The 22,185-nt window shown below is 41.7% G+C and overlaps 1 protein-coding gene across 6 annotated transcripts in view; it reads right to left on the bottom strand.

Annotated features, from left to right (window-relative positions):
- SLCO2A1 (solute carrier organic anion transporter family member 2A1) overlaps positions 1-22,185 on the bottom strand; it is a 99,925-nt gene that overhangs the window by 35,204 nt on the left and 42,536 nt on the right. For all 6 annotated transcript variants that reach the window (XM_089509362.1, XM_089509358.1, XM_089509359.1 and 3 more), the window contains one exon: positions 4,059-4,196. In XM_089509362.1, coding sequence (XP_089365488.1) covers positions 4,059-4,196 — 138 coding nt within the window. The remainder of the gene's footprint in view (positions 1-4,058; positions 4,197-22,185) is intronic.

Raw genomic sequence — 22,185 nt, forward strand, 5'->3', positions numbered from 1 at the left:
AGTTTGAAGATAAATTCTACAACATGTTATATTATAGTTTTATAAAGTGACTTCAGAGGTGATCCTACAAATCTTGATCAATGAGTATAGATGAAACTGTTTGATGAACTGAAACACTGTAAAATATAGTTTGGTGTCACAAACTGCATGTGATACAACAGAAACATGGAAGACTTCTATTTGTCTAGTTCTATTGGCCTTGCTACCCAGGGTGAAGACCACAAATGTGTTCTTCAAAGTGATTGCTGATAGGTCTAAGAGAAATCGATTCAGGTGCAGCAATCTGCAACTCTGAATACAGATACAGAAGGCACAAACACAGTGTGAACATTAAAGTTTGATTTTTCCATTTTGTGCAAGATATCTCATTATCTCCTTTACCTTGGACCTTCTCAATGAAGTGCATTGTATATGCATTTGTCAGCTCCCAGTCTTGAGTATTTGGCAACTTTTAGTGCTGGAGGAAAACAACTTAGACCACTGGAAATTACTTCTCTAGAACAGTCTTGTGGAACAGTGTGTGAAACAAATCAAAACAGATGGACAGTGTTGCTAATACAGTTTAGCTGTCCTTCTGTTCTCAGTTAATGTGAGGCTTTGGCAAACTTTTCCCCTTGCAGAAACTATATGAGGCAATACTGCCCACCCTGATGGCTAATTGTTAGCCTTTGGGTGCTGGTGGCTTTGTTCTTTTTTGGAGAGCACTGGAAACAAAAAAGAAGAGCATAGCCACCAAAACCCAAACATATACCAAAAGATGCATGTTTCCTTCATCCCCTATACATTATATGTGTTTCTGACAATGTATGGGGTACATGCTGTTTACACATTGAAAGTACATCCTGTGCAAGTTCACAACTGGTCTTGCTAATTAAAATGCCTATGTTTTGTACTCTGTCTTCTATGACTGCTAGAATTTGATAGCACTTCTTGCAAGACTCCAGGTGTGCTGCCAGTTGAAATCAAAACTCTAATTGGTTCTGAGTCATGAGGAGCCAAGTTCCAACTTGAAAGCTGCTTCAGCAAAGCCAGAACAATATTAGAGCACCAGGTACTGCAAAACAATGCCATGTGGGCAAACCTACAGTCAAGGGCTGCTTGTCTATGGTTGTTGGCTCATCATTGTAACTCTGATATTAAGATGGTTTTATTTATTTTCGAGTCCAGTTAAAGCAGGAACACCCAGGGATGGACTGGATGCTGAATCTTTTTCCACCATACCTATTTCATCGTACTGACTTTGTTACCACAACCTATGCCATCAGTAAATAGGTCACAACTGTGTCTCTGCCTTTCTTGGTCCTCTGAAAGTTACTGGAATTCTACAGTACAGGTCCACCAAAGCCACTTCAGCTTTAGGACTCTGAATCCACCAGAGCTATTTTTCCCTTTTGTCTGTACTCCGGTAGACAGGAATTTGTGGTTGGGCTCCCTGAAGGACACGAAGAGAAACAGAGGTGCTGAAACCTTGCTTGACCTGGCTGAAGATGCTCCTTCTGTGCATTGGGGTCTCTAACAGTTATAGACCTTAGTGAGGGATAAAGAGCAAGATCATTAGCCTTTCTAGGAAAACAAAACAACACACACACACACACACACGGAAAAAGCAATGTAAAGACCATTGGGTTGGATTACCCCCCCCCCCCCCCAATTTGTTGCCTTGGTGCAAGTCAGACTATTACAGCATCTCCTACCTTGTGTCTAAGAAGGAGACCTGGGAGTTTATCAGACAAGGGGAATTGGAAGTATAATCCGATGCCAATCTGAACGCAATCATGGGGTTTAACATTATTGCGTAATAACCCACTATGCACAAATTTGGGCAATGGGAAGTCAGTCCAAACGCAATCATGTGGTTTCACGTTATTGCATGATAGACTGTCATATGCAAATTCGGGCAATGGTATGCTATTTTCAGGCAATGGGGAGCCAGTTCGAATGCAATGCGTATTCATGTAATTGTGTGAAACTAGCGACTTTAAGTGAATGCGTTCTGGCCCCACTTTCTTTTCATTCGAATTTAAGAGAAATTCCTCCCGTTTGATAAACTCCATAGAGATAGAGGGTCTTCTAGATTCCAAAGAAAGCTTGGAAGAAGCAGAACAAAACCATAACTCAAACAGCAAAACCACAGGCTGGATTCCAGCCCAAAGTGATGATGACGACATTCCCTTGGGAAGAAGGATTTCTCATGGGAAACACTGACAGAAGCTTAATTATGGGGGTACTACAAACTGCACTGCTATAATAAAGCCTATCAGCATATGTAAAGAGACAGTCTTAAGTGCTGGAAGAGGCAAGAGATGCTGTAATGGTCTGACTCACACCTCTGTAACAAATTGGGGGGTTTGCACCTTCTTTTAATATACCATTAGTGGGTAATATAGCATTACACATCAGATGCGGCAACACTTCTGAGGGCCTGGCAGAAAGTGCTTATCTATTAAATCCATGGGTGTAGCAGGACTCCGTTTGTAGAAAGGCACAGAAATGTAGGTCATGCTTTCTTTTTTCTCAGAGGAACAGATGGATGGCAAGAAGCTGCAGGGCCCCCAAAAGGATTCTTTCCCACTTTCTCCTACCCTGGAAGAGTTCTGCCCATGGATCCTTGCTATGGGAGGAACTGTGTTTACAAAGTACAGTATGAGTCCAAAGCTGTTTCCACATTGGTTTCTCTAAAACTGCACCTTCTGGAACACACAAGATAGCTTATTTCTGAAGCTGCCACATGTGGTCTCTATGAAATGAGCAGTAAAATCAAAGAGTTCTACTTGGGGAATTTAAGTATCACCCCATTTTTGAACCAACACAGAGCCTCTGGTGCAGTATGATGGGGGGGGGGGGGGAGGATATCCTGCATGCATTGGTATGACTTTCTTAACAATGGTAGCAACAGATAAACTGTTTTAAAGGACAATAATACAGTTAAATGTTCTGCTATAGATAGTAGTTGTGCAGCTTCTCAAAGGCAAACTAGGCATTACAGTTGCATGACAGGATGACTGTTGCCCAAACAGCAACCACATACCTGGTCCCCCTTTCTCCATAATTCTTAGCAGCCCTTATCTACTTTGCAATGTCACAAAATGTCACCCCCTCCCCATTATCTACCAGTAAGAATTACCAGTAATGTGAAACAGGGGAAATGCAGAAGGACTACTAGATATTAATGAAGGGTAGAAAGCGAAACACAGTGTCATTTTGGCAGCATTTACAATAACTAGTATTAAAGTATTTAGTAGAACATTGCTGTCTTGTGTGTTAACAGAAATCTCTTGACTTGGCTTTGCTTACAGTGTTCCAAATCTCAGTGCCCTCCATATCTTTGGGCTGGAGCTTCCATCAGCTTCTACCAGCATGACAAACAGTCAGGGACAATAGGGGTTGCAATTTAAGATATCTAAAGGCCACCAGGTAAAAGGAAGAATGCTCTAATATTGAATACAGCAGTCCTTCAGTAGTGGCAGTGAACAAGACAAGACAAACCTTAGTGTCGTTCTATTAGGGTGGGCCAATGATGCCCCCTCCCCGATGCAGTTGGATTGCAATTCCCAACAGCTCTTGCCAGCATAACCAATTGCAAGGTACACTGAGGGTTGCAGTAAAATAACATTGGGGGCCAAACTTTGCCTAATCATGTTTTGTACTGTAAGTTAGTCATCTAACATCTACTCTATCTCTATCTACAACCTGGAAATCTTACTTTTTTGGATTGCAATTCCATTTTTGGGAGTTGTAAAAATGTTTATTTTATTCATTTATATCCCATTTTCCCCAGTACTAGGACTTGAAGTGGCATACAAAATACTAACACCAATACAGATGAAAAACATACAAAACATCAGTAATATATGCACACATACATATGTGTATGTTTATAAAATTTATGTAAAACAATTAAAATTAAGAAGTAATTTTTTCACAATGTGAATTCAGGCCAGTATCCAATACCTTATCAGTCATGGATGTCTGACAAGGTGAGGGACACACAGAGAAATAGGTTAGAAAACTAGTCCCCCCAAATCTTGTCTTAAAAGATGCATGTCTGATGCAATTACCTCATGTAAACTGGAAATAAAGCCAGAGGACAAACTGGAGAGGCCGAAGCGTTTTTCAATGGTTGTCAGACTGCTCTTGAAGTAGGCACTGTAGAGGAGCTGGGCAAGTTGTAGGAGGCCATGGCAAAGTACAAACATCTGTCAAACAAATGATACAAATTAAGAGTGCGATCCACTCTGGAAATCACTAATGTTAGGCTGGAGCATCCTTGCCACAGTGATCCTGAGGGGTAACTAAAATACAATCAAAACAATGTTTTTGTGCATATAAAACAAAACGAGAGAGAGAGCAAAAGTGAGTGAGCAAGCGAGAGACAGAGACTGGTTGTCTTAATTATCTGAATAGCAACTTTTGTTCCATAGAAATCCTTTGAGACTTTTGTGGGATTCTGGTTCACACAGGTCATATCTTCAGCTCTCTCACTTAAAATACAAAGACTCAGATATTACTCCAAAGTGCACATTATGGCAATACCTTTGCTTAGTCAACCAGAAATCACAAAATTCATACTAAGAGTGAAATGGAAGTTTCCTGTGAATCCAGAGCTCAGTCGTTAATACTGAGCTTTCCCACCCATTAGATACTACTAGGAGTCACAGCAATCAGAAAATATCCAAATATTGTGACAGACATTAAAAAGAGGATGGGAAATCTTTGCTTTTGTGATTTAATGATTGGCAGGTTTACATCAGTGAATGAACATTAGACAGAACATACATTCTGAGTCTTGGAGGCATTACCTTCAGATTGACAGACACAGTCTCTTGCCAGTTATCTGATCAGCTACTGTTTAGACACAGGGATCATGTCTTCACTGTCTGCTTTTAAAATGGGTGCATGTTAAAACAAGCAAAGGTAGGAATTTGGCACTAAGAATAAGTGTGACATGCAACAAAAATGTTCTGTCTAGAGTGCTTGTCTTTATTGTACTATCCAGCTAGCCATACTCTTTCCCAAAATATTCTCTTCCCTTCCACCACCTTTCTTCCATTTTCACCATTCTTGCATTCAGTATTCTATGGTTACGGACCACAGACACAGACAAAGTGATACTCTCCAAAAGTCTGACTGTTAAATTGTTAGTGCAATAAATGTGCTGTATTCTAGCATAGAAAAGAACTGGATAGAACTTTGGACATTGCCACTCCATATTATTTCTGCTTCATGGAATCTAAAGAAACTTGGGGATCCATCTTCTAACGTCATGCAACATTTGAGAAGAGAATAAAGATGATGTGAACATGGATTGGGTCTCATGTCCAGAACAATCAAACTGTTTTTCTAAGTGATATGGCACTTGTTTGGGGTCAACAACATCCCATTTTAACTAGAGTCTAGGTGAGGATAGTGATCAATTGGCCGTCCAAATGTTTTGGATTACAGCTCCCATGGTCAAACATCACAGATGGATAATCCATAGCACATCACATTGGTAGAAGGTAGCACACTTGCAGCAGGATATGAAGACTGAGGATGAGAAAATTCTTTGTAATTGTCATGAAAGGTTTGTACTGAAATTGCCAAAAAAACAAAACAAAACCCCTCTCTGGCAGTAGTTTTTAACCTTTCTGAGCTTGTGGCTCTTTTTAAGAAGCTGAAGCTAGTGACTTTCTCCTCCGAGAAATGCACTTGACCACAATGAATTTTTAAAAAATAATACACTTCTGAATCCAAGCATTTTAGATAAGCGAGACTCAACCCGCACCACTTTTAATAAAATAAAAAATGTCCTTAGGAAACCTGATAAAAGGCAACTGTCTTCAAAAGCCACATGCAACACAGAGCAGGTTCTCTTATTATCCCTTTTTCAGCAACAAGACTGTCAGTAGTATTTTGTATTGTTGTATTACTTGGGTTTTTTATTCTTTTTTTTAATAGCATGACTTTTTTGTTTATGCACTGAGAATAAAAAACAGTTCCTCAACCATAGCCACCACTGGAACATTCCTTCCCTTTCCCACAACTGTTAACTCAGCTAACACTCAGCAAATAAGACAGAAAGGCAGGAGAGGGGATTAGAGTAGCAGCAAGTGCTAGCAGATTACATCTGTTCAATGACACAGTGGTTCTTTTGGAAGCTGCCCTGAAAGCAGAACACAAGGCAGAATGACTTTATCAATATATGATCCATATACAGTGCACTGTTATCTATGTCTACCTATAGGTTAAGTGCCAGTAAACTCAGTAGATGTTATTGTCAGGTGAGATGGAGACGCACTATCCACGATGCTGCAGCCTTTTTTGAAAACTCACACCAAACGAGTCTCGAAGAGAAACGACAACCTGAAAACATCACCCAAGGAGACTTTCTGCTGTGCTTTCTGCAACCAGACTTGTTTATCTCGGATTGGTCTTTTTAGTCACCAAAGCACTTATAGAAAGCGCAGGATGAGTCCTTCCTGAATCTTCATTCGTGAAGAAAAGCCAGAGAGATAAGACTACAGCCCGACAAAGAAAGGAAGTTCTCCACATTCTGAGGCACAAGTAGGCTATTCTTTGTTTTGATCTATATTTAGCCAACTTCAATTTTTCTGAAGAAATGGGACATCTTCTAACCACATATATAGCATATAAAAGGCAAGCAGGAAAGTTAAACCGAAGGGAAACTAAAGTTTGTGACACCCGCAAGACAAAATCAAAGGGCTGTGCAAAAAATCTTGATGAACATTCCTTGCCTTCAGATACAAACAGTAACACAACAATCTCCTAAACAGAAACAAAAACATAATTGCTGAGATTACACAAGAAGCCTGGATGGAAAAGAATAAATTGGGAAGCTTATTAATGGATACCGAGAAGGAAATCAAAGTATTTCCAAGATCTGAGCCCAGGCCAAAATAGCAGGCACTGAAGTTTCATAACTGTATCGAAATAAGAGCTTTGGTTTAATTCCTTGGAATTCAAACTGCTAGTGTTATAGGGCAGTTAAAGGAATGTTCACCAAGGTTTTATTCCTCTGTGAATGCTAATATCAGCTGTCCTATTAAAGGTAGATTTGGTGCTTTTAAATATATAGTGTAATGAGGGGGAAATACCACAGTTTACTGTCAAAAACCAAACTAAAACCAAACCAGCTGTTAATTCATAAGGACAAATTTCAGAAGGGTGTGTGTGTGTTTAGTTAGGACCATTGAACTGACACAAAAGAGTTTTTAAAAATTCACTGGAACTCTTCATCAAGCATGAGGGCACTAAAACTATGGGATAGGAAGAAAGAAGAAGTCCAAAAGTCCGCCAACCATGATGGAATGGCCAAGGTGTGTCTCTCCAGTTCTTGCCTAGAGTTGTCAGTGATTGAACCTGGAGCCTTCTGTATGCAAAGCATGTGCTCCACCATTGGCCCATTGCCCTTCTAAGGTTGAGAGATGGAGGGCTCAGCCCCCTTCTATGCTCTGTTTCATAGAGCCGCACTTTCTGCCATGCACCTTATTGGGATAATCTAGGCTTAAACAAACAAACACGTTGCTATCACACGTCATTTGCATTTTAGGAGCCTTTAGCACTACAAGTCCTTCAATTTGTATTCACTCAAGATACTACATTAATACTGCATGAGATACTACATTAATGCACATGGCAGTTTCTGGGCCCCAAGGAACTTACAGTCTTAAATATGACAGAAGGTAGACACAAAAAAGGGAGGAAGATAGGGCAAAGGTAAGTGGGGAAATGGCATCTATTCACTTCAGTTGCACTTAATTAAGATAAGGGCCAGACCAGACATTACTTTAAATAGCAAAATCTAATACTTTAGAAAAAGTAAAATCCAGTCGAAAAATTCTAGTTCTCATTGGGACCACAGAGTATGGAAGATTAATTTTAACCCTTCTCTCTTTTTCTGAGACTTTTAAAAATCAGCTTCCGGCTCAGCAAATAGCATTTTTTAAAAATTCAATTTAATGTTTTTTAATACTAGGGACAATTTTAAATGGAAGGTGGTTTGGAAAGATTAGAATTCCCTTCTCTGCACCCTGAACTCCCAGTGAAAACGGCACACAAGCCCAACCATATAGTGTGATTACTGATCTAGTTGTTCATGCATTAAAATGCATCATACAGTTTATCCCTTAGATCAGGATAGGATTGGTAAAAATAAATTGACTGTAAGAGTTAGTGAGATGATGCACACAAAGCACTTGGTCACAGGAGAGGCAGTGTGTCATAGTGGTTTGAGTGTTGGACTATGACTTTGGAGACCAGGGTTCAATTCCCAGCTTGGCCATGAAACCCACTAGGTGACCCTGGACAGGTCACATTCTCTCAGCCTGAGAGAAAGGCAATGGCAAACCTCCTCTGAACAAGCCAAGAAAACCCCTTGATAGGTTTGTCATAGGGTTGCCATAAGTCACAAATATTTCAAAGGCACATGGTGTAGCAACCTTGCTGAAACTAAACCAGTCTGTGCCTGGTTGGGTTGTCCTCTCATCATCATATCTGCCATCCAGCAACTGTATATTTCTTAATATTTTTAAAGTATCTGTATTTATGTATTTAAATGCTTCCAAAATCGATCTCTCTAAATACTGTACAATGTAAGTTGACAAGCTCCTCAGCAGAAAATTTAAGAAACTGTCAACATCAGTTCCTGTTGATACAACCCAGTACATTTCCAATGTACCTGTTTTTCTCCATCAGCAGCATAAACTTCAGAGCATTATTAGTGCCTTTCCTGACCTACACAAAAGAAAGGAGAAAAGAAATGTGCCCTAAAATTTGTGCTTTATGATCACAGGAACTGCTGACAATGGGATCTATAAGCTAACCAATTCAGCCAATTGTCCAAATGAACAACTCTCGCAAGGTTGCCATGTTGTATGTGATGTTGACACAGGAAATTTAGAAACTGTAAAAGAAATACCGTGGCACCAATAAAATATCCCTACTATGTTACTGGGAGTGACCTTCATATAGCAGGGAGCCAGGTATCTCCAAGCAGGGTCATGTTTTCTTGACGTCAACCTCAGACATATTCCAGCATGTTGTAAAAGAGGCTCAGAAACTGAGACAAGCACCCATCACTCTGCACATCCATCTGTGCTTTCTTCAGTCACTTGATAATCACCTTGATGTTTATTTTAATGATAGCTGAATGATTATGACTGCAGGCTGTTTATATAAGCTGCTCAGCTATTTTCCAAGCCACAATCTAGTCTGAAAATGGGAGAGGCTACACAAACATCTCTTGTGGCACTTCCACACACAGCTCCTACGATGCTTTGGTCTGGGAAAAGGAAACCAGTGCAGGGAGGATTATTTGGCCTTTCCAAATTTTGGCCTTCAGCTCCTAGAATAGTTGACCAATAGCCATGCTGGGTAAGGTTGGTAAGACTTGTAGGCCTTGTCTGAGACCCTTTCACGCTACACAATTATAAAACAATGATTCCATTTTAACTGCCATGGCTGCACTCAATGGAATCCTGGGATTTACAGTTTGGTGAGGCACTAGAGCTATTTGGCTAAGAATTCTCAGTACACCTCCCTAAAATGAAAACTCCAGGATTCCATAGGAATGTTCCTGTGGTGGTTAAAATAGAACCATAGCACTGAACTGTGCAATATAAAATGGTCCCTGGATGATAAAAGGGTTCTCTATTGCTACCTGACCATCTTCTACTAGATTTACATTCTGACATTCCCTTACCCAACATCATAAAATATCTTAATTCAAGTATAATTAAGTATCACCTTCAGATTGACTACAAATGGAGATTAACTATGTTAAAGGCAATTCTAAGTCACTGCAAGTAATCAACCATGGTATTTCTTTAGTTTCAGTATCATGGGCAATAACCTGAAACCTTAACTGATAATCCAGTGATGCCTTCCATTGCTGCATCTCAAGACTGTGGCCACTGGAGATTCTGGGCTTTTAACACAATGCCAGAGTGTTTCTCCATCTTCACCCATACTCCACTCTGTAGAACATTTAACTGGATGGAAGAGTTCTGGAGGAATCAAAAGCTTGCTTGTTTGTTTTGGGATATTTTGGTTGATCCTGATAAATGTACTGTGAACTTGAGGCATAAGGGTTTTGCATTCATATTTTTTAAAAAATACATTCTTGTCTACATACATTCAATTTGGCTAAGTAAGAAAAACAGAAAAAAATCTGGAATCTGTTTAGGCTCTACAAAATATTATGACAACATGTAAAAATTGGAGCATAGTCTGTCTTCAAGCAAAGTGACAACATGCCACCTATACACAAAATAACTTTGGATGTATTCTTTCAGCATGGATACCTTTTCACTTACAGCTTATGTAAGATAACATAGTTGACAACCTTGTTTACCCTTCCAAGGCTACATTTAAATATCTATTATGAAATGTAGTCCATGTTGTAACATCTGCAAAGGCCTGCAAAAGGTAGTTAGGACTACAGCTGTAACATTTGCTAGCAAGCCAAAGTTCATGCATGAGTAAAAGAATCAATTAATAGTAAAGAATCCCCAGTGGGGGAAACTTATAGGTCTTAGTTTTCAATAAATGAAGGTTTCCTTTTTGGTTTTATATAAAAACAGTTGATGAGTTTGAGTTTTATCAGTTCCAGAACAGCAGTACTGATTTGAGTAATTGAGGATCTAGTCTAAACAAACGTCAAATTCTGGCAGTTTAGTAAGAATATAAATAAAGCCATGCTTGAAAACAAGGAGTATGGGGAATATTGTTTCCAATATTACTTTCAGGAAGCACTAATCAATTTGAAAACAAGTTATACATTTACCAGGCCCCTTGCTTTAAAGCAACGTTAAAGCTTCCCCCCCCCCCCCAGTGTGATTAGGGTTGCCATACTGCCGGACCTCCAAACCGGGAAAAATGTAGGACAACATTTTCAAATGTAGGACACACAAAAATGTGCCCTGCATTTGAAAATTTTGTCCTATATTTTCCCTCGCGATCGCGGCAGGGAGCGGAGGCCAAGCGGCGAGGGAAAGCCTCCACTTAAGGAGGCTTTCTCTCCCCGCCTGGGCCCCGGGCCTCGCCACGATCGGAGGCCAGGATCGGGGCCTCGCCTCCTTCCTGGCCCCCACAGAGACCAGGAAGGAGGCGAGGAGACCGCCGGCGATCGCCAGGGCCTCGCCTCCTTCTTGGCCCCCGCAGGGACCAGGAAGGAGGCGAGGAGGCTGCAGGGAGGCGGGGAGGTTGGCCTCCCTGCAGCCTCCTCCGCCCCAGGCCTCGCTGCCCTCCTCTTCCTCCGCGCGGCCATGCGCGGTGGAGGAGGAGGAGGGCAGCTAGGCCCCGAGGGTTGCCTAGCAACCACGCTGCAACCGGGCTTTTCCCGGTTTTTGGCTGCACCCGTGCTGGGACCGGACAGGTGCCACCAAAACTGGGAAAACCCCGGTTGCAGCCGGGTTATGGCAACCCTAAGTGTGATACTGCTGAAATTTGGCAGTAAGGCAAATATAGCTGCTGGAAAACAGATGGGTGGTCCACAGGTCACCCATCTCCATAATTGTCAAAGCTAGGAAACTGGCAAAGAGTAGGTAAAGTCCTTCATGGGGGGTGGGTGGGTAGGGGGGAAGTACAGTTAAGCCTAATCATGAGCTACTTTTTGTGCTGTAATGACATAAAAGGGCCTCTCTCGGCACATCTGTACAAACAGATAAAAATTAGCCATAGAAAATTCTATGTGAGTTTGTGTATGTTCAATAGGTGGCACTACCAAAGATACTGTGAAGGAAAAATCTGATAAATCCCAAGTGGCAACACACCCCAAATAACTAGCAGGTAACTGTTTTCTCCCAGAATCTACAAGGACTGAGATTAAACCTTGTCTGAGCAAAATCAAACAAAGTTTCTTCCTGTCTCTAACATGAGGAAAATGGAGGTAGATGGAGGACACAACAAGAAACTTTGGCCCGTTCCGCACGGGCCTTTGCACTACCCCCGTCACGTGCTAGGGGTTGGCCTAGCATCCATACCGGCCTCACCCCTATCACATGATGAGGGCGTAAAAATGGAGGCGCCCTATACACACGGGCACGACTATTTTTACGTGCCGGACGCTTAGTGTCCGCACGTCCCCCTTGCCTTGCGACATCATGAGTGCACCATTTGCGCACTTGTGCGTCGCAAGCACGGCGCGAAAAGAAGCTGCTTTTTGTGGCTTCTTTTTCTGCCGCTGGGAAGCCTCCCCGTTTGGAGGCTGCAGCTTCCTGGTGGTGGAAATGGAGGCGGTGGCAGACCGCCCATTCTGGGCGGTCTGTAACACGCCTTTGTTTCCAAGAGAAAAATTGAAGCGAGAAATGGATTCAAACTAAGGAGCCTTCAAAACAAAGTGGAACGTACAACATGCACCTTGTTTCAAGTGCAAATATTCCCTCCCTGAAGCACTGTTTTCACTGGAGTCAGGACACATCTGCTTTGCTTCTGAAACTAATAAGTGTTTCCAGCAGGCTTCCATTAATGCTATTAGTTTCGGAACTGATGCATACATCCTGTGCTTCTTGTTTTCATGGGGAAAACATTAGTTTTTGCTGCATCCACTTCAACAACACTAGACAACTAATACAGGAGGATGCTGGGGAGTCTCAGATTTGGACCACAGAGTAATAGAAGATATCAGTCTCTGATTTAGTGACTTCCATTTGCAGGATCATATTTGTTTGTGAGTAATAAAATCCCAAAATCTGAGGGATATGGGCTTTGTGTTTTTATGTTCTAAACCATTCTGTTAGTTTTCTAAGACACAAATATCTGGCCAACCAATATGTCACAAAATATAAAGAGTGGTAGCACTGAAGAGAGTGAAGGATGTTGAAACATTCTTTCTCTAATGCAGACCAGGCAAGCAACAAGGAATAAGATGAACAGTTGGACAGAGGTACTAAAGATAGAGACAAGAGCAGAACTCAGGCTTCCGGCATTCATTCTATGTTTCTCTGTCTTACACAGAGTATCTAGGAATAAGTCATGTACAAAAGCTTACTTAGTAACTGCACAGTTATAATATATATATTCGAAGAGGCAAAGTAATGGCTGCATGAGCATAATGAATAAATCAGTTCCTAATGTAGATCTACTAGACCACAGAGCTTTAATTATATTCTTTAAATATAAGCAGTTTATATGGAACTTCAGAATCTGTTTTAATTAAATCATCACACATGGCAAGTAAAGTGAAGGGATAAGAGGGATGCAAAAGAAAACCCAGCTGGGATATGCTGTGAACAGAACAAAAGGAGGAGTAGAAACTTTATGACCCAAGTTAAAAGAAGAGAAAACAGCCTATGATAGACTCTGTAGCTACAGTATAGAAACTGGGAGTGAAATCAGACATTAATAGTAAAAGCAATAGCAAGTACATTTTTATACTGTTTATCAGTGCACTTAAGCACTTCCTAAATGGTTTATAATGTATAAGCTAATTGTCCCCAACAATCTGAGTACTCATTTTAGTGACCTTGGAAGGATGCAAGGTTGAGTTGACCCAGAGCCCCTGGCTGGTATTGAACTCACAACCTTGTGGTTTGTGGTAACAGGAATGTATGCTTGCTGTGATTACCACATGCTCCTTCCAGCAACTGGCTTTCCTCAAAGATACATGCCTCAGCGGTCAGAACTTACGGTACATATTAAGTACATTTTGACCTTGAAGTCACATAACAAATATGCTAAATGCAAGGTATGTACATGAGGGGAAACAGAGGGAAAGTCTATACAGGCCAAAAAGCAGGGACAGAGTATGGCTACATGCATCAGGCTGAATCAGGTGCGATACGATAGCAGTGCCCACATGGGCCAGCTGGGCCAACACTGGGCCACCAATAGGTTCTTCTGGCCCATCCCTAGCAGCTATCACTGCTACTTTCTCACTAGCAGATGCTCCGTGGAAAGGCTGTGGCACACCAGTTCTTCTGAGGACAGAATGGGTGCCCATGCAACCAGCAAGAGGGGAGGACAGAAGGACAACACACACTTTGAATGCATGGCTGGACACGTCCAGGAGGCTGCATGGATAGGCCATCCACTTTCCCTGTTCTGCTCTTGGAGGGTGGACAATTGGCTTGGCCCAAATTGGGACTGATTAAACTGTTTGTTGTTTTGTTGTTGTGTGCCTTCAAATTGTTTCTGACTTATGGAGACCCTAAGATGAACCTATCATGGGGTTTTCTTGGCAAGCTTCATCAGAGAGAGTTTGCCATTGCCATTCTCTGAGGCCGAGAGAGTGTGACTTGCCCAAGATGACCCAGTGGGTTTACATGGCTAACTTGGGATTCAAACTCTGGTCTTCAAAGTCCTACTTCAACACTGAACCACTATACCATACTGTCTTCATGGCCAAACCCCTGCACCCCAAAGTTTCAGGGAAATAATGGAATTTTGCTTACTTTGAGGCAAAAACAGATTAACAGGGCAAACCCACAGTACTTCCCTGGAAGCAGCCTTGCATCTTGGAGACAGACAGCAGCAACTTTAGGATGAGCAGCGGGGAGGGGGGAGTTTAAACTTCCCTTACCTGCATATATTAGTTTCAATCCAGATCAGGCCCAAATAGGCTTACTTTGCACTGAGATAAATTAGAGGCTCGCTGTATGTCACATACTTAATGCACTATGTAATTTAGCTCTAAGCCCAAACAACATGCTATTAAGCCACTATATAACGTTTGGTGTTCAGATGCACCAGAGGGAGAAATCAGATGAGTCACTTATGCCCATATCTGCCTAATTTTACTTATAACAAAACAGATATAAAGAAAAAAAAGAGCTAGCTTTTAGACTGTAAAGTACGCACATTTCAAAGCAGGCATCCTTTAAGGAGCATTCCCCCCTCTCTTTCAGTATGAAATTTTCCATCTGTAATGATATATTCATTGGCAGTTTTTATAAATACTTGTCCCTCCATATTCACTCGGGTTAGGGGCACAAGACCCCCATGAATATGGAAAAACTACAAATAACAAAAACACCATGTTTTTACCTGAGAGGACACCTCTCTAGAAATCTCTAGGTCCTCCAGTGCAACTCTGTGGTCAACATCCAACAGACACTGACCACAGATCTGCACTGGAGGAGCTACAAATGCCTAGTAGAGTATTCTCTCTAGGAATATCTAGGTTTTTCAGTGCAACTTTTAGTTAAAGTTGGCCATACAGTTTCACTGGAGGACCTAGATATTCCGAGAGAGAACATATCAATCAAATCCATGAATAGACAAATCCATGAATAAACAAATCTGCAAATCTCAAAGCCACAAATATGAAGGGATGGGTGTAATTTGAAAAATAAAATAAAAACTTCTGCCCAATTAATCACTGAATCTCACTGTCCACAATGGTTTAAAATGATTAATCTACATTACTAAATTTGGCAGTCTTAATGAAAATCTTCACTGAATCCTTCAATGGCACAGCACCTTGTTCCAGCTTATTCCCCCATTTTTCAGACTCTTCCTTCTCATAATCAACTCATTTTTGCCTTGTTTTATATCAGGATCTGGAACAATGTGCACAATGTGCACCTTCTAACAGTTCTAGACAGCATAGTCAATGGTGATGAATGTTGGGAGTTACAGTTACTCATCTGTTTAGAATTCAAGGCAAAGATTATTCCTACCTCGGCTATAGTGTGATTTCTACAGGCCACAATAAAGTTATTTTCCGCTCTCAGAATAGTTACTTTTTTGGGCAAAAGGTACCAGATTTCCATCTGCATGTATTCTGACCATAATGGCTGTGGATAGAGGGAACAGTACCCCAAAAGCAACATTTTCAAGTTCAGCTTCTTTGACAGTGCACCAAGTACCTATTATTTAACTAGATAGAAGTTTGCACAAATTTCAGTATTGTCTAGACTCCAACACATGCCAGTCTTGAGACTATCTCTCAGAATATACAGGTTTATGGATGCTGCTGTCTCTTTATTACGTGATCAATTGATACCACTGGCTTTGCCATACTCTGCACATTTGGGACTAGGAGCCATCTGCCAGTCTCTCTTATATGATTTGTATATAAATATGAATCTCTCCATGGCAAAGTGCAGGCTACATATGATTTACTGCAAACTTATACATAAGAATAGTCTCCAAGACTTGAAGAGCTGCATTTTCAATTCAGTGCTGAGGGTTTTGTAGGGTTTTGTTTGGTTCTTTCTTTCTTTGTTTGTTTTGGTAGACCCTGAATCTAATTACATACAAATCTTTGAAGCATATGGTTGAAATAAAAAAAAAAACTTTACTGGAAGATGGTGAGTGGGTGGGTCTCTGGATTCCAGCTACTTTTGTGCTTGAGATTTCAGTAACATCTACTAACAGCATCTTAAAATAGAAGTTGCATTTCCACTGAATGGTCAACTGCAATGATGTATCTTCAAAATTGAGCAGGTTAGTCTGGAGCTTGTTCATGTATGGTTCTTTGGGCTTTCTTATTTCAAATTAACACAATGCAGAGTACAAAATTCTGTGATTTCAGCCACATTATTTTCATTTTATAATAAATTCTAAATTAAAATAAACAAATTAAAAACCCTGCACACTTTCCCCAAAGTGTCACTTTCATTATAGGCATGTTGATGTATATGTCTCTTCTCTCCTAGCTCCTGCTTCCCCACCCATCCCCACAGTAAGAGGGGGGAGTTATTTAACAGTAAGGACCATCACTAACTTGAAAATTGGGATGCTTCAAATTATTAAGGGTCTGTGTCAGTTTTTTACATGTTCACACATTAGTCTCTCCCCCCCCCCCCCGTGTGTAAGGGGGGAGCTGCTTTCAAACCACAATTATAGACTTCCTGAAGGTACTTTCTACACAATTTTTACAAAAATAATTCCTTTCACCATTTCAATGTGTGTGTGTGTGTGTGTGTGTATCCAAACTATTAACTGTGCAAAGTATGAACCCAATGTTTGAAGACAGGCTCAGAACATTTCTTCTGCTGCACACACAGACACCAGTAGGTCCCAATTTTTCCCCTGCAAGATTATTCCTTTTCCATCGTGGTACAATATTACTGTATATTTAATGCAGAGACCTGAGGCATCCTGTGTAAGGGGGTAAAATCTCCTCTCTTAAAAAAATCAAAACACCTTTCCTGTCACTGCTCTTTTTCAATTGAGAGGCCACACCTAACTATCAAACTGAATTAAAGGCCTTGTTATTTGGCAATAAAATGTAGGATGCAGTGGCTTAGTAATTCAGATGCTAGTTCTGACAATCGGACAGTTGACAGTTCGAGGCCCGAGTGCTGCATGATGCGGTGAGCTCCTATAACTAGTTCCAGCTTCTGCCAACCTAGCAGTTCTAAAGCATGCAAATGCAAGGAGATAAGCAGGTAATACTTCTCAGTGGGAAGGTAACAGCATTCAGTGCAGTCATGCTGGCCACATGACCACCAGAGTCGTGTTCAGACAATGCCGGCTCTTCAGCTTAGTAATGGTGTAGTGATCCCTGGGGGCAATTAGCCCTGTGCGTGGCTCTTACTCCCAGGGAGTCCCTTTAAACTTCCCTTCTAGGATCTCCTAGGTCTCCATTCTCACTCCCTGCTGAGCTGAATGAGACCCCTTTGAGGTCCTATCTCTCGCTGCCACCACTCAGTGAATTTTCCAAACAACCTACGTTTCCCCAAGCACACACTGAGACTTGCTAGAGATCTCTAGATTCTTTCCTTGCCAGCTTACAGCAACCAGTAAACCGAGCTTAAGACGCGTGTACAGGAGCAGAGAGAGACAGCAGATACTTTTAAAGAAAGATATTTATTTTAAAGAAATAGATTAGGATAAGAGGACATCACTCATGCAAAGCCTTCTTGCCTTGCAGGTATAGAAAGCATAGTTACAAAGAGTTCATTTCAGGCAAGCTATTAGATAACATAATAAAAGCCTAGACGCACTAACTAACACATTTCCTAGCTACTCACACAGTGATGGGATTTGCAGTCCGTGTTGAGTTTTTTGGATGCAGGGAGCTGGCCCTCATGGCCTAGCTCTTTTGCTTGCCTCCGTGCAAGCACACAGCTGGTTTCCCCAACCAGACACAAAGATGGAGAACAAAGGAAGCATGGTCCTACAGGGTATTTAAAGTCTTCTCCTGGAACCTTCTTGAAAAGGCCGCTCTGGCAGTGCTGACTGGCCAGGTGAGCCTTACGTCAGCTATGATATAGCTGCTCATTAGCATGTGATGTCAGCTCTCATTAGCATGTAACTCCCCCACATTAACCCTTTGTGGTCCAGGAGAAGTCCCCAAATGACTGGAGGGCCCAGTCATTACAAATGGAGATAAGCACTGTCCCCTACAGTCGGTTATGACTACACATTCACGCCAAGGGACTACCTTTTACCTATCTGGCAATGAGGGACAAGTGAGACTGGGATGACCACACTATAAGGCTGAACAGTCTAGGGCTGGGAGGATTAGGAAAGGGGTAGGGCAGACTGAACCAAAATACAATTGACTGTCCTTATCCATGCATCCAACCATCCATGGCTTGAAAATACTTTTTAACAATTTCAAAAAACAAACCTTGATTCTGCCATTTTATATAAGGGGCACAATTTTACTATGCTATTGTATATAATGGTATTTGAACAACTATGCATTTTAGTATCTATGGGGAATCCTGAAACCAAACCCCAGTGGATACCAAGGTCCACTGTAGATCCAGCTCCTGCACCCCTATTTAAAAAAAGGAAAATCAACTGACACTGCTGTTGACAGTGGTATATTATGGAAATGACGGGAAGCTCTCAAGATTATACCTCCACAATACTCTGGCAAGGAAACAGAATGAAAGCAGTTTGGAAAGCAAATACATATTGGAACAATGTGGAAAGTAATTCTTTAAAAGATCCATATGAATGGCACCTACACATTAATAGGAGCATATGGGTTGTTTTCTATAGTATCCAAATAATTACTCTCTAGTTCATATATCATATCAGGCTGTTGCCTTGAAATCAATGAAGGATGTCAAGACACTTGGAGAACTTGTCAAGCTGTTCCCACCTAACTGAAGACACTGATTTATGAGCTGGCGGGAGACAAGTTTTTATACAGAGATCCACTTGTAAACAGGGTGGAATTTGGATGAAGTCAATGTTTGGAAAAGCACTAGCCTTTTTAGGAAATTCTTGTTATATGCTTCCCCACACCCTTATTACAATTCAGAAAATGACCAATTAATGTCCTGAAGAGATTATCTGATCTGAAACGCCAAGAGTCTAGAGACAGTCTTGAGTGCTTTGTGCTTAGGGCCACAATTAGAGGGTGAAAGCTGTCTGTGCACCAATTCAGGAATTATTTTGCTTTCCCTGATTGTTCTCTGAGACACTATTTAAAAACTTTGAGTTTTATTTGCAGTTGGAATGTTAATGTTGAAACTATAAAAGCCCAGGCTCTGTGACATTCCGCTTTACAGCCCAATACTGCACAATTTTCCTTTCGGGAATGTTTTTCTCTGTGTCATCATTGCACACATGTAGGGCACGGATGGTTCTTCTCTCTAGCTCAAATGTCTGCTCCACCTCTCCAGATCTTGGAAAAGTTACTTTTTGGACTCCAATGCTTAGAACCAATTCAGGGAGCAATAGTCCAAAAAGACATTTACAAATACTGCACTGCCTCCCCCCACCCCTTTCTTCCACCACATGCAGAGAAATAGTCATGGGAAGGCAGAGTAGAACACAATGAAGCCTTGCTGTTCGAATTCCTGTCTCTATCCCTGTCTCTTAAGACCTAAATTTTGCTGTTAGTTATTTTTTGTTTTGCTGTGATTATTCCTTTTGTATTTTCCCAAAAAAAAAAAAATGATCTGTTAAGCTTTTAGAAGCCCACTGTTCAGGACATTATCTACTACAGAGTACTTGTTACATCCCTTATATTTTTTGGGTTGGTTCCTTGGCCTGTCTTACAGCTGATCCACTAAATGAAAATCATTATGAAACATTTGAAGGCACTGCCAGAATTTATCATTACTTTAGTTAAGAACCCTTGGGACTGCATGCATGGCTTTTGTCCACATTGTTTGCACGACAACCTTGTGAGGAAGATTAGACCAAAACACTGACTCATCTGAAGTTCTTCTGCAAGCTTCACTGCTGAATGGTGATTTAGAATCATAGGCCCTGTACAAATGGGCCATTAAGCACGTACTGAGTATGTGCTAGGGTTGCCCGGGAGTGTCCTTTTACGCTCCCTAACCCTAGGACGTACTCAGTACGTCAAAATGGCGGCGCCCTGTCTACATGGGCGCCGCCATTTTGACGTAATGGCCGTGTCGCGTTCAAACGGCATGGCGCGGCCGTTATGTCCTGGCGCCGCTGCAGGGTGCCTGTGGTGTCCTTTCAGTGGCGCCAAAAGGAGCTCCAAAACGGAGCTCCTTTCGCTCCACGTATCACTGGTGCAGACTTTACATGGCTGCGTTAGCGATACTGAAGAGAAAGGGGCCGAGTGGCCCCTTTCTCTGTCTCCCCACCGCTGTCAGGGTGTCCTTGGGGCATGTAGCCCCAAGGACACCCCTTTCCAGGCCGTGGGGAAGTGGAGTTTTGCCACTTCCCTGAGGCCTAGGAAAGCGGCGGATCAGGGCCTCTGGGGCTGCCGCTGTGGCATCTCAGGCCCCAATCTGTTGGGGAAAGGGGCGGGTGCAGGCCGCCCCAAAGGGGCAGTCTGTATCCTGCCACAGAATCATAGAGTTGGAAGAGACCACAAGGGGCATCCAGTCCAACCCCCTGTCACCTTGGTCCAAGTCAGCACCACCATTTACTACACTGAAATAGCTGGAATATTACTCAGCAAGAGTCAGGGGAGGCACAACAACAAAGAGAAGCCATAACCACCTCATATCTCCATTTAGGAGATGTTAAGGTCAACAGGAAATTTCCAGGTGGCAATCTGGCAACCACAACTGCCTGGGCCCTACAGCAAGGGTGGGGAAATATTTTTCAGCCTGAGGGATGAATTCCATTTCACAAAAAAAATTGGGGAGGGGAGCACATTCCAGTGCTAGGCAGGGTGAAAGGGAAAAGGATAGGATTAAAAATACTGCAAATTTCAGCTGAAAGCTCTTATGATCTGGTAAGGAGCAGTGGAAGCATTTCAGCCTTGTAGCACTGGAATAAACCTCCACAATCCCTAGGAAACTATCTGATCACATGGGGAAGGAAGGAGTCCAGAAGGGCCAGATTCATCCCCAGGGCCTGCAGTTCCTAAAGGAAAGCAATCTTTATTATTTTCATTGAATCTGTGAGGCAAGCAATGCTCCAGTCTGCTCAGGTTTGAAGACTTTGCTGCTAAATTGCTAGACAACAGAAGTTAACATTGTGATGTTTGTTGCTCTACTCTCTAGCTATCCTTTGAGAAACTCTAGTTTGCTGATACTGGTCAGGTCAAAAGTCATGAATTACACTGCATGTGCAGTAAGGCTGGAACTTTTTGCAATGCGCTCATGTGGTTCTTGAGTTGTCTTCTTTGCCCATAAGCTACTGTGCTTAGTACACAAGCAGATTCCACATCACAAGACCTGAAACATTTCTGATGAGTTGTGGTTTGTGAAGTTGAAGGTTTTCATGGCCGGCATCCATAGATTCTTGTGGGTTTTTTGGGCCATGTTCTAGAAGAGTTTATTCCTGACGTTTTGCCAGCATATGTGGCTGGCATCTTCAGAGAATACTGGCATGGAAGAGAGTGGGGTATGTGTGTGTGTGTGTGTATATATATATATATATATATATATATACACACACACACACACACACCATTCTCTTCCATGCCAGCATTCTCTGAAGATGCCGGCCAAACGTCAGGAATAAACTCTTCTAGAACGTGGCCACATAGCTCAAAAAAACCCACAAAAATCTATTGCTGTGGTTTCTTACCAAAGGATGGAGTGTTAACACTGAGGAGATCTAACTAAGCACACTGAGTCATGACATTCACTGGAAGATTTTCAGCAAGACACTGTTTCATGGACTTTATCACATGGTGGAAAATCGGAGGATTCAAAAGGCATTATCCAGGGAAAGTCATGCGATCGTGGCTAAGATTATCACACATATCATGATTGGAAAGGGCTTATTTTAGGTATAACCAGCAACAAATTATTCCCAGGATTTCCCCATGTATCATTTATTACTGGTTATTCCCTGGTTATTCCTGGGATAAGTCCTCTCTAATTGCAACATCATGGATAA

This window comes from Sceloporus occidentalis, unplaced genomic scaffold (assembly GCF_023333645.1).
Source record: "Sceloporus occidentalis isolate IW3139 unplaced genomic scaffold, rSceOcc1.0.p SCAF_2, whole genome shotgun sequence".
Taxonomy (NCBI): Eukaryota; Metazoa; Chordata; class Lepidosauria; order Squamata; family Phrynosomatidae; genus Sceloporus; species Sceloporus occidentalis.